This window comes from Pristiophorus japonicus, chromosome X (assembly GCF_044704955.1).
Source record: "Pristiophorus japonicus isolate sPriJap1 chromosome X, sPriJap1.hap1, whole genome shotgun sequence".
NCBI lineage: Eukaryota > Metazoa > Chordata > Chondrichthyes > Pristiophoridae > Pristiophorus > Pristiophorus japonicus.
Window position 1 is genome coordinate 24,473,749 of NC_092010.1, and position 13,901 is coordinate 24,487,649.

Genomic DNA, 13,901 nt, shown 5'->3' on the forward strand with positions numbered 1-13,901 from the left:
GCGTTAATGGGAGCATAAGAGGTTACCGACCGGGAGCGCAGTGTTTAGCGCCCCGACCGAAAATTCATGAGAAGCTCACCGGGGGCACAAACCGTTAGCGCCCGGCTGCTGACGATCGCTCCGATCCTGATGTGTTCCTGGTGCAATGTCTACGCTCGCGCCCCAGTCGGAAAATTAAGTGTGGCCGCATCATTTAGCGGACGCCAAGAACAACGTCTGAAAAAACAGTCGGGTCAGGTTTGCAGAGTTGTTAACTGGTGGCTCTTTAAAGGGATGAGGAAGTGCTTCCCTCGGAGGCCACAGTCAGTGCAACGTTTACACACAGCACAGTGCGTGAGCCTCCCAGTTTGCAGCGGCAGACAGACATAACAGCACAGCTTGAGAACAAGTGGCTTTGAAAACTTTAAGGGGTGCATTGCTATGCTGCACCTTTAACACTCAGCTTTTCCCGGGATCGGAATTGGAGTTCGGCGCATGCGCAATGACTCGGTTAAATTGAGCGCCGGCATTTTCGTTAGCGTCCCCCAGCTCTGGTGTGCAACGGCTGATTTAGCGCTCGTCAGCTCTTCGACCGATTCTGACGAATTTCTGGGCGGGAGGCACAAACCTTTTCAAGGCGCTAAAAGTACCGCTCCACCTGGGTTAACACCACAACAGAGGATTCCGCAGATTTATGACCCTCAGAGAAGAAATTCCTCCTCATCTCAGTTTTAAAAGGACGGCCTCTTATTCTGAGACTATGTCTACTAGTTCTAGTCTCCCCCATCAGTGGAAATATCCTCTCTGCATCCACCTTGTCAAGCCCTTTCATACTCTTATATGTTTCGATAAGATCACCTCTCATTCTTCTGAACTCCAATGAGTATAGTCCCAACCGACTCAACCTTTCCTCATAAGTCAACCCCCTCATCTCCAGAATCAACCTAGTGAACTTTCTCTGAACTGCCTCCAATGCAAGTATATCCTTCCTTAAATATGGAAACTAAAACTGCATGCAGTACTCCAGGCGTGGCCTCACCAATACCCTGTACAGTTGTAGCAGGACTTCTCTGCTTTTATACTCTATCCCCCTTGCAATAAAGGCCAACATTCCATTTGCCTTCCTCATTATTTGCTGTACCTGCATACTAACTTTTTGTGTTCCATGCATAAGGACCCCCAGGTCCCTCTGTACTGAAGCACTTTGCAATTTTTCTCCACTAAAATTATAATTTGCTTTTCTATTTTTTCTGCCAAAGTGGATAACCTCATATTTTTCTACATTATACTCCATCTGCCAAATTTTTGCCCACTCACTTAGCCTGTCTATATCCCTTTGCAGATTTCTTGTGTCCCCCTCACAATTTGCTTTCCCGCCCATCTTTGTATCATCAGCAAACTTGGTTATATTATACTCGATCCCTTCATCCAAGTCATTAATATAGATTGTAAATAGTTGAGGCCCCAGCACCGATCCCTGCGGCACCCCACTAGTTACTGTTTGCCAACCGGAAAATGACCCATTTATCCCGACTCTCTGTTTTCTGTTAGTTAGCCAATCCTCTATCCATGCTAATATATTACCCCCAGCCCCGTGAACTTTTATCTTGTGCAGTAACCGTTTATGTGACACCTTATCGAATGCCTTCTGGAAATCCAAATACACCATATCCACTGGTTCCCCCTTATCCACCCTGCTCGTTACATCCTCAAAGAACTCCAGCAAATTTGTCAAACATGATTTCACCTTCATAAAACCATGCTGACTCTGCTTGATTGAATTATGCTTTTCCAAATGTCCTGCTACTGCTTCCTTAATAATGGACTCCAGCATTTTCCAATGACATATGCTAGGCTAAACAGTCTATAGTTTCCTGCTTTCTGTCTGCCTCCTTTTTTAAATAGGGGTGTTACATTTGCGGTTTTCCAATCCGCTGGGACCTCCCTAAAATCCAGGGAATTTTGATAGATTGCAACCAATGCATCCACTATCTCTGCAGCCACTTCTTTTAGGACCCTAGGATGCAAGTCATCAGGTCCAGGGGACTTGTCCGCCTTTAGTCCCATTATTTTACGGAGTACTACTTCTTTAGTGATGGTGATTGTATTAAGTTCCTCCCTCCCTATAGCCCCTTGATTATCCACTGTTGGGATGTTTTTAGTGTTTTCTACTGTGAAGACCGATACAAAATATTGATTCAACATCTCTGCCATTTGCCATCCTCCTTCAGTATCTCTGCCCTTCCAGTGCAACAAAAACACTGGATCACTTCCAATGGCTTCCCCTCCTTTGGTACATAATCAATTCCAATATACCCCCAGGGCTTTATCGTTGGTCTCCTCCCCTGAATCATTCTATCCTTTGGTAATATCACTGGAATCACCAAAGCAGTCTCCATATGTAGTGCAACGACAACTAGATCTACCCTGGAGTCTCTTCGATTGAAAGGTTGTCGTTATACTCTCCAATTACCTACTGACATTAAGATCTGGATGCGCCAAATTTTCCTCTAGTTTACCATTGGAAAAACCAAAGCAATTCTCTTTGGCTCCGAACAAGTTATGTACCTCCCTCTGGCTTTAGCTCCCTGCTTAACCCGGAGCTGCTTCTCCCAAAACCACCTCACCTGCACATTCCTATCAGCCATGTCCTTTCAATGTTCCACTGACTCCCTGTGAATTAGCCAAGACCCTTGCCCTTGTGTTTTTCCTTTTAAAACATGCATTAGCAATCTTCGCCAGCACAAGCCTTTGCATACTCCTCTGATACCAGGTCACTCCTTGTTCCATGGTCCACCAATGCTGGCTGTTCCTGCCTGCTGGAAATCCCTCACTGTGCCTTGCCACCTCCCTCCTGCTTTCAAAACCCTCCTCAAACTCCTGTTTAATTGTGCCTTTGTGCTGTTCCAATCCTCTCAGGTTGTCCCTTTGTCCATCCTGCATGCCATTCAATTTTTGCTTTGCAATGTAAAGCGATTTGAGACATCTTCCAGTGCATGGGAAGCATTATGGAGGTGTAAGTTGATGTTGCTGTAAATAGGATCATCAATTGTAATTAATGCCTAAATTGTCTACAACTAATAAAGGGGAAAGTGTGCAGCAAATACCATTGACACTTCAGTCACCAATCACTATGAAACATATTGAATATTATGGTGGCAATTTGAAAGTTAGAAGATAATTCCCATATGCATACAGTTCGTCTGTATTACTTTATAAAACATCCCCAGCATCGAAGCACTGACCACACTCGACCAGCTCCGTTGGGAGGGCCACATCGTCTGCATGCTCGACCCGAGACTCCCTAAGCAAGTGCTCTACTCGGAACTCCTACACGGCAAGCGAGCCCCAGATGGGCAGAGGAAATGCTTCAAGGACACCCTCAAAGCCTCCCTGATAAAGTGGAACATCCCCACCGACACCTGGAAATCCCTGGCCCAAGACTGCCCTAAGTGGAGGATGAGCATCTGGGAGGGCGCTGAGCACCTCGAGTCTCGTCGCCGAGAGCATGCAGAAACCAAGCGCAGGCAGCGGAAGGAGCGTGCGGCAAACCTGTCCCACCCAACCTTTCCCTCAACGACTATCTGTCCCACCTGTGACAGAGACTGTCATTCCCGTATTGGACTGTACAGTCACCTGAGAACTCAGTTTTAGAGTAGAAGCAAGTCTTCCCCAATTTCGAGTGACTGCCGATGATGATGATGTAATTCATGAATAATGGTCACAGAACAAATGACTGAAACTTTTGCTACAACTTGTCAAGCCTCCATGACAAATACTGGATAACGGAAGTGGGCTGGAAATGCTGCTTTAAAAAATATCACCCCCACTGCTGTTCTTGAAAATTGCTCCATTAATTTCAACTGGTTTTAAAGAGCACTGTCTTTACAAAGAATTGTTTGGTGAACCTTCTTAACTTGTTTGCAAACATTGCACGGAAATATATAACTGAATCACTTGCAAGTGCTATTAACCAGAAATGATTCCTCTGCCTCCTGGAGTGGAAAACAATTTGCCCAACACTGCATAATCAAGACAGCGAACATCACGACCCATGCCTTCTCCAGATATTTTTTCTTCATACCGAGTGCAAAGGACCCCTGCCACAACAAAGGCCAAACTCCCCATGAACCACAAATGTGACCTTATCCAAAGTCATCTGGGATAGAGGGTTGCGGGGTGAACAATTAGCCTTTTGTACCATTATTTCCCGGGAAAAATAGACAGCCTTCAGGATGTAACTAATTAAAAAATTTGCCACAATACAACAATTGCCAACTTTTCAAAAAGAAAGATTACATAGAATTACATCGGATTTACGGCACAGAAACAGGCCATTCGGCCCAACCAGTCCATGCCGGCGTTTATGCTCCACTCGAGCCTCCTCCAGTCTTTCCTCATCTAAATCTATCAGCATAACCCTCTATTCCCTTCTCCCTCATATACTTGTCTAGCCTCCTCTTAAATAATATTCACTTCAACCACTCCCTGTGGTATCAAGTTCCACATTCTCACCACTCTCTGGGTGAAGAAGTTTCTTCTGAATTCCCTATTGGATTTCTTGGTGACTATCTTATATTGATGGCCTCCAATTTGGGTCTTCCTCACAAATGGAAACACTCTGTCTATTCTGTCAAAACTTATGATTTTAAAGACCTCTCTTTTCAAGCGAAAAAAAAAGACCCAGCCTGTTTATCCTTTCCTGATGGGTGTACCCTCGCATTTCTGATATCATCCTTGTAAATCTAGCTTGCACCCTCTCCAGTGCCTCTATATCCTTTTTATATGCCGACCAGAACTGTACACAGTACTCCGGTCTAACCAAGGTTTTATACAAGTTTAGCATAACTTCTCTACTTTTCAATTCTATCCCTCTAAAAATAAACACGAGTGTTTGGTTTGCTTTCTTTTTTTAAATGGCCTTATTAACCAACATCACTACTTTTAGTTATTTGTGTATTTATCCTCCCTTTGCTCCTCTACCCTATTTAGATTCTTATTTTCCAACTAGTATGTGGCCTACTTATTTTTCTCACCAAAATAAAATATCTGTGTTGAAACTATTTGCAAATTATATACCCATTCTGCAAGTTTATGAATATCTTCCTGTAATTTGTTGCAGTACTTCTCAGTACATGACTATGCTCCCGCTCCCACCCCCCTACCCCACCCCCTACACTAACCCCCCTCCCCTCGCCCCCACCACCTCCCCTCCCTACCCCACCACCCTACCTCTTCCCCCCCCCACCCCACCTCTCGCCCCCCCGACACGAACCCCCCTCCCCGCCCCCCGCCTCTCGCCCCCCCACCACCCCCATCTCCCCTCGCCCCCCCCACCACCCCAATCTCCCCTCGCCCCCCCCCCACCACCCCCATTTCCCCTCGCTCCCCCCCACCACCCCCATTTCCCCTCGCTCCCCCCCACCACCCCCATTTCCCCTCGCCCCCCCCACCACCCCCATTTCCCCTCGCCCCCCCCCCACCACCCCCATTTCCCCTCGCCCCCCCCACCACCCCCATTTCCCCTCGCCCTCCCCCCATTTCCCCTCGCCCTCCCCCCATTTCCCCTCGCCCCCCCCACCACCCCCATCTCCCCTCGCCCCCCCATCACCACCATCTCCCCTCGCCCCCTCCCACCTCCTCTCCCACCCCCACCTCCCCAAGTTGGTGTCATCAGCAAATTTAGAAATGGTGTTTTTGATTACAAAGTATGTCTCCATACCAATTTGCACATGGTTCAAGCAATGATCTAGAGATTATTACCCTTGAGATCCTGCTTTTTAATTCAGCTCCGAACTCCTGATACTCCCTCAGCAGGACCTCCTCCCTGTTCCATCATGGACCACGACAACTTGCTATTTCCCCTCCCTTTCCAAATTCCTCTCCAGCCGCCTCGAGATATCCATTACCGGGTAGGCAACACACCCTTGTGGACTTGCGTTTGTGGCTGCAGAGGATTCTATCCATTACACGAATTATAGAATCCCCAATTGCTACCACACTTCTATTCTGCTCTTCCCATCCGCCCCCGTCCTGGACAGCCGTCTGAGTCATAAGCGGTCCCTCGAAACGAGGATGACTTGCTTCCACACCAAAAAAGGGATGAGTTTACAGGTGTTTCAATGAAGGACCTAATATTCCAGGTGCCGAACTACATCCTGAAGGGTGGAAGATGCCTGTGCGTGGATTTTTTTAAAGTGGGGTGGCCGTTGCACACCAGCCACCACACGGGCTTGACAGAGCTAGGTCTTGGTCCAGTGGCAAGGGTTAACCAAGACGACTGGAGACCAGCTCTGCTGCACGGAACTAGTGCGCACACATATCGCGGTGTGGGCTGGCTCGTGCTGCCCCTGGGCCCACGCCTCTTCTGGGCCCCGATCACGTCGCTCTACAATCTCTCGCCGCTCCTGCTGTATCTGCCCACGCTCCAATCACCGTATACAGTCATGGCTGTCAATTGATTGCCAATGGAGTACATCCTACCTGTTGACAGGACCAGTGTCTGCGGGACCTCCTTCTCAACCCGGCTCCCTGACAGTCACACCTCCCCTTCTGAAACCTGTGCTTTCCTCTGGTGTGTGACTGTGTTCTGGATAAAATTATCCCGAAATTCACCCCCCTCCCTTATGTTTCGGAGTGTCTCGAACTCGCACACCAGCTCAATGACTCTGAGCCAAAGTGACTGAAGGCAGAGACATTTCCTGCAGATGTAGGAATTCAGGACAGTTTCGCTGTCCAAAAACTCCCACATACTACAGTCCCGACACATAGCCTGCCCTGCCATCTCTGGTCTTTTTATTTATTTGGTTATTGCTAGCCAGAATTAAAATTAGGTAGACTGCTTTTTGTTAAAAAAAAATACGACTTACCATTTACTCACCCTCAGAGCTCTGCCTCCGTGCTCGCATGACGTCACTTGCCAGTCGTGGGCTCCTCCACCTCCGTTGACTGCGGCGTCACTTTTGCAAATTTACTCAAGTCTGGTTTCTCTGCTCTTCCAATGCTCTCGTAGGTTAAACATTAATATCGAGGACCCAATTTTCCTGGGAAGATTCTGGTTACCTCTTTACGGGTCCTCCAAACTGACTAATGCTCAAGTCCCATGGGCATTCGATTGCTCAGGTGTGCTTCCAACTTTAGGCCCAAAAACTGACATGTGGGGCTAAATTTTTGGCTTTAAGGTTTTTGGGACAATAATGGTGACGGGGCGGGAAAATTAGCGCCCGGAAACAGTTTGCGCCTCAGTAGGTAAGTTTGGGCAGCTGGGCCCTGAGTGTGGGGTGCAGCACTAAGGGAGGCGTTGCACACCTCTCTCAGGACGTTAGGGTGAGAAACTCCCGAGCTAAAGAGCCGGGCCGGGTGCGCTCCCAAAGATGCCTGGGGGCGGGGGGGGGGGGAGAACTATAAAAACCCACAAAAACATTCATAAAACATTGCCCACGCCACAACACAAATCGCAAAAAAAATTTAAAGAAAAAACAATCACACTTACCTTAGGAGTCCATTACTTATCTCTTCGCCGACGGGATGGTTGGACTGCCCTGATTTCCCAGGCCGTCAGTGCGAGGCGCACTTCGGGGTGGTTGGGCAGAGGTTTAACCAGGGGCATTGCACACCGGCGCAGCTCTTCCGGGCTGTCCTGCTCCGCGCCGCTACAAAACCAGACCCAAGGATTGCTGTGGGGCGCTGGAGGCTGACCGCCCGGCCAGAACACCTCACCGCCGCCATTGCTGCCGGTCTGGGGTGAAAAACGGAGCGCAGAGGACCCGAAAATCCAGCCTGTGAGGTGTTATTACATCACTCTAACGTCATTAACGCCCAATTTAAAAGCTCCCCCTTTTCAGACAGGAGCTTTCCGCCCAGGCTGGGGATGCCAGCAAATGTGTATCAAATTCAAACAGGGTGGTAGCCCAGCATTACAGGGCTGCGCCCCTTTACCTCTCTTGAACACCCACGAAATTGGCGCACACGGGGTATAAGGTAGATAAAAATCAGCCCCAGAGCGTCGCATGATTCAAAGTAAGGATCGGTCTTTGAACCTGCAAATCTTTGCAGGTAGAGTAAACCATGGACACTGCATGTCTGAAACCAAACAGAAAAGGTTGAAAGTGCACAGCCGATCAATCAGCTTTTGAAAGAGAAAGATAGGGTAGTATCTTGGGCTGGTCTCACTAAACTAAAGGGAATGAATCGTTTTTTTGTCTTTCTCGTGACCCTGACAATGCTGTCTTTCTCCACAAAGAATGTAGCTAAAATCTTTCCAACTCCAAGTCATCGCGGCACAAAAAGTAACTTAGTTGCAGAAAGTGAAATATTCTCGTTACATTCTGTATTTTATTTTACAAAAACAAGCCGAAAGTTGTCGCAAAAATGCAATGTGCGTCACTGTACCAACAAGAACTTGCATTTATATAGCACCTTTAACATAGTAAAACGTCCCAAAGCGCTTCACAGGTGCATCATCAAACAAAATTTGACACCGAGCCACGAGGTAGATTTCAAGGAATGTCTTAAGAAAGGAGAGAGAGGTGGAGAAGTTTAGGGAGGGAATTCCAAAGCTTGAGGCCCAGGCAGCTGAAGGCATGGCTGCCAATGGTGGAGCGATGAAAATCAGGGATACGCGAGAGGCCAGAATTTGAGCGGCGCAGAGATCTCGGCACAGTACATCCTAAAGGGCATGTCAGCACTGTGTGTAAGCCGAGAGAGTGAGTATTGGATAGGGAATTGGTTGACGAACAGGAAACAAAGGGTTAGGGTTAATGGATGTTGCTCCAAGTGGAGATAGGTTACAAATGGTGCACTCCAAAGATCATTAATAGGTGCATTTTGTACTTGGGCTTAAAGAGCACAATATCAACATTTGTTACTGAAACAAAAGTAAGGGGTTTGGCAAAGAACAAGGAGGACTGTAAAAGACTTCAGGCAGATATAGATGGGTTAGCAGAGTAGGCAGACAGGCTAAAACATGAGATAATCTTGGCTGGCCAAACAAAGAAAGGGAGTGCACACTCAATAGAAAGATGCTGAAAGGTGTGGCTGAATAGATACATCGAGGGGTGCAAATTAGTAACTCTTGACAAGTGTGAGTGCGGATTGATGAAGCCAAAGAAAAGGCCAAGAGCATTTTGGGTTTCAGAAATAGGGGAATAGAGTACAAGAGAAAAGAGGAATTGGTGAATTTCTACAAACCAATAGTTTGGCCACAGATGTAGGAGCCAAAATTGCCCCGCGATGGGTTTGGGCCATTTCGCTGATGGGAGATTTTTTGGCGCTGGTGCGGGATGCGCCAGCCCCAGATTTGGGCTCAGAGCGCAACCTTTCTTTTTGCACAAACTCGGCGTTCCCCCAGTGTTTGCACGGCGCATGCGGGCCGCGTCGCAACATCCCTACCCTTCTCTTAAAGGGGAGGGATGCTGCGATCTGAGCAATAACATTCAGTGCTGCCCAACGGGCAGCCAGCAGACCAGCATCCATGTGGCCCGGCCGACATTCTCGGGCTGATTGAAAAGTCAGTCGACACAAACAAGATGGCGACCACTGCGACACCGCCTCCCCTTTAATGGCGGCCGGGTTGCCACAGCCAGCAGTTTCTCACACCGAGAAGCTGTTGGTGGCATCAACCCTCGCAGACCTCACTCCCACAGGTTGCAAAGGGTCGGCGCGCCGGCACGCTAATCGCGGTGCAAACCACTATTTGCCAGCGGAGCCCCGAGGCCAAATCCACGCGGGTCGATGTGGCCGCCACACCCGCGTGCTAACGTATTAGCGCTTCAGTTGCGCTGGCCAACAGCACTAACTGGCCCTGCGCAAAGGGGCAATTTTGGCCCCTAAGTCTCCAGTTTTATGCACTCCGTTATAGATAGGACATTAAAGCCTACAGGATGTTACTAGGGATGAGGAAAGACTTTAGGTACTGAAGCCGAGAAAGTGAAGAGGAAATTTCAGGGGGTTTTAATGTGAATAGGGAAAGCCCATTTTTTCTGTTTGAGGGCTCATCAACTTAAAACTGTCACTAAGAGAATGAGGAGAGAGGAAATTTCTTTCCAGAGAATTATTGGAGCATAGAATGCTTTGTTACAGGAAGTAGTTGAGGTAGAGACCATTGCATCCTTTAAACATTTGAAGCCGATGAAGATACAAGGCAGAGGGAGAGAAGTTTTGGACTTCTCGAGCAAAGGCACAATGGGTTAATTGCCTCCTTCTGTGCTGTAAACTTCTACCACAAGATCCTACAAATCCCCTGGGAGGACAGACACACCAACATTAGCGTCCTCGACCAGGCCAACATCCCCAGCATTGAAGCACTGACCACATTCAACCAACTCCGCTGGGCAGGCCACATTGTCCGCATGCCAGACACGAGACTCCCAAAGCAAGCGCTCTACTCGGAAGTCCTTCATGGCAAACGAGCCAAAGGTGGGCAGAAGAAACATTACAAGGACACTCTCAAAGCCTCCCTGATAAAGTGAGACATCCCCACAGACACCTGGGAGTCCCTGGCCAAAGACCGCCCTAAATGGAGGAAGTGCATCTGGGAGGGCGCTGAGCACCTCGAGTCTCATCGCCGAGAGCATGCAGAAACCAAGCGCAGGCAGCGGAAGGAGCGTGCGGCAAACCAGTCCCACCCACCCTTTCCCGCAACCACTCTCTGTCCCACCTGTGACAGGAACTGTGGTTCTCGTATTGGACTGTTCAGCCACCTAAGGACTCATGTTTAGAGTGGAAGCAAGTCTTCCTCGATTCCGAGGGACTGCTTATGATGATGATGAAACTTCTAAAAGGGGGAAACAGGCATTCTCGGGAACGGGCAATATGCAGAGTTTAAAGCTCACCTCAGGATCAAGCAGGACAAAACAAAACAGCTGGGGAAGGGGATGGAATCAGGGTGGTGAGTTTCTGGCTGGAGCGGACAGGATTCCTTCAGTCTTACCATCAGCAAGTGCTGGCTCACCAAGACAAGGATGTAATCTGGTCACATTGCTCAGGCGGTGTGCAACAAAGTTTGATCAATGGGAGCTGCAGCATGTGTGGTGCATTATACATACATTATGGCAGTTAAATGTCATTTACTTTATTTCAGATAGAGATAAATGTAATCTCTTTTCACCTACACACAATACAACAGCATTTCTGTTGGTCTGTGTTAAAAGAAATTAAAACCTCATCTTGGCGTAGTATTGACAGCTGATTCCGCCAATCAGAAACACGGGTTTCATGCTGCGCTCCATATATGGGCAGACCTTCCACTTGTGTGGACCAATCGGCGGGAGGATAGGCCCGTCTCCATAGAGATCGGGGCCTGGATCTCGGGCCGTGCACAGCAAGCCTAAATCCGGCAGCGAGGGTGAAGGGGGAGGCTCGGCCTGACGGCGAAAGAGCAATGTCCGGACCCACCTTGCAGTTCTTTGCGTTCGTTTTGCTTGGCCTGATGATCTTTCAGTAAACGGGATAACATGACGCAGCCGGAGTTGCTGGAAGCGAGGAGCGCCGCGCGGAAAACCCCCCCCAAACCGGGAATTCGCCCCGGCTCCCGCGAGAAACGCTGCCAACCTCGTCCGCAAGCTGTGTTCACGTGAACAGTTTCGCGAGGCCCCATTGGCTGCTCCATGAACCAGAGCTGTCAACCCACTGCAGCACTGCCAGTGATTACAGGGCATTCCACAGTGCAAGTGCATTTAAACATATGCAGCTCTGATTATGCCCCCTTACTCCAGAGCCTTCAGCACACAATCCAGGCTAATTCTCCCAGTGCAGTACTGAGGGCATGCAGCACTGTCGGAGGGGCAGTACTGAGGGAGCGCCGCACAGTCGGAGGGGCAGTACTGACGGAGCGCCGCACAGTCGGAGGGGCAGTACTGAGGGAGTGCTGTACTGAGGGAGTCATCATCATCATAGGCAGTCCCTCGGAATCAAGGAAGACTTGCTTCCACTCTTAAAATGAGTCCTTGGGTGGCTGAACAGTCCAATACGAGAACCACAGTCCCTGTCACAGGTGGGACAGATAGTCGTTGAGGGAAAGGGAGGGTGGGATTGGTTTGCTGCACGCTCTTTCCGCTGCCTGCGCTTGATTTCTGCATGCTCTCAGCGATGCGACTCGAGGTGCTTAGCGCCCTCCCGGATGTGTTATGTATGTAAACTTTACTAGTGTATAAGACTTGCCACCAGGGGGCGCACCTGTGGGAGACCCAAGGGTCACCTGTACACCCTGGGCAAGCAGGTATAAAAGGCAGTCTACCATGCTGCTTCCTCTGGAGTTACATTAAAGAGACCAAGGTCACAACAGTTTGAGCTTACAGCACACAGTCTTGTGGAGTTATTCTGAACATAACAGGATGCACTTCCTCCACGTAGCGCAGTCTTTGGCCAGGGACTCCCAGGTGTCGGTGGGGATGCCACACTTTATCAGGGAGGCTTTGTGGGTGTCCTTGAAACGTTTCCTCTGCCCACTTTTGGCTCTTTTGCCGTGAAGGAGTTCCGAGTACAGTGCTTGCTTTGGGAGTCTCGTGTCTGGCATGCGAACAATGTGGCCTGCCCAGCGGAGTTGATCAAGTGTGGTCAATGCTTCAATGCTGGGGATGTTCGCCTGGCCGAGGACGCTGATGTTGGTGCGCCTGTCCTCCCAGGGGATTTGTAGGATCTTGCAGAGACATCGTTGGTGGTATTTCTCCAGCGACTTGAGGTGTCTGCTGTACGTGGTCCATGTCTCTCAGCTATACAGGAGGGCGAGTATTACTACAGCCCTATAGATCATGAGCTTAGTGTTGGATTTAAGGGCAACAAGCTCCCCACTGAGGGAGTACTGTACTGTCGAAGGGGTGGTGCTGAGAGAGTGGCAGTACTGCATTGTCGGAGGCGCAGTACTGAGGGAGCGCCGCACTGTCGGAGGGGCAGTACTGAGCTGTACTGTCGGGGGTCAGTACTGAGGGAACGCTACACTGACGGGGGCGCAGCACTGAGGGAGCGCAGCACTGTCGGAGATGCCGTCTTTCGGATGAGATTTTAAACCGAGTCCCTGTCTGCCCTCTGAAGTGAACGTAAAAGAGCCCACGGTACTATTTCGAAATAGGGCAGGGGAGTTATCCCCGGTGTGTTGGCCAATATTTATCCCTGAATCAACATCACTAAAACAGGTGGTCTGGTCATTATTACATTGCTCTTTGTCGGACCTTGCTGTGTGCAAATTTGCTGCCGTGTTTCCTACATTACAACAGTAAGTACACTCCATTACTATTTCATTGGCTGTAAAGTACTTTGGGACATCCGGTGGTCGTGAAAGGCGCTATTAAAAATGCAAGTCTTTCTGTCGGTATTTACCTTTACTGGGGTGTGACCCCATGAATTTTTGCTGTCCCTTTGCATTCACTCCAATGATTGTTGGAAATGTGTTAGTCTAGACATTTGAATGTCAGCAGACTATGCCCGGGCTATTTCAGCCATGCCCAATCTTATTCTACGTTCCACACACATACGCGCACACACTTTAACAGGCATCACTGGCAATCAGGAATGGGCGCCTTGGCTTACTTTCCTTCAGCCATCACCCTCTCCAGCCTAGTGTCACGGAGGCCAATTGTATTGCTGCTACTGTTGCCCCAGCTGAAAACAATCCAACCTACAGTTGACTCGAGCCATGTTAAAGTGGATTCTGATATCATCCTGGAAGGGATAAGAGATCTTAAAACCGATTGGGCTGCTGGCCCTGGTGTTATTTACCCAGGACGCTCAAAGAAATGAGAGCCGTGCTCAATGAGGCCCTGGATTGTATATTTAACAGCTCGCCTGGCATCAGGGCCACTTCCCTTGGATTGGAGAGAGGCCCATGTGGCACCAATATTAAATAAGGGCATCACGTCAGAACCAGGAAATCCCAGGCCCATTAGCTTGACTGTGATTATAGGCAAGATGCCAGAAGGGATCATTAG

General features: G+C 49.0%; 1 protein-coding gene across 1 annotated transcript in view; it reads right to left on the reverse strand.

Moving 5' to 3' along the window:
* The window catches only part of bloc1s1 (biogenesis of lysosomal organelles complex-1, subunit 1), a 121,993-nt gene extending 110,451 nt beyond the window's left edge, over positions 1-11,542 (reverse strand). Inside the window, exon 1 of the mRNA XM_070869313.1 lies at positions 11,374-11,542. Within this exon, the coding sequence (XP_070725414.1) occupies positions 11,374-11,434 (61 nt within the window). The 5' untranslated portion in view covers positions 11,435-11,542. The remainder of the gene's footprint in view (positions 1-11,373) is intronic.
* Between the last annotated feature and the right edge of the window lie 2,359 nt (positions 11,543-13,901).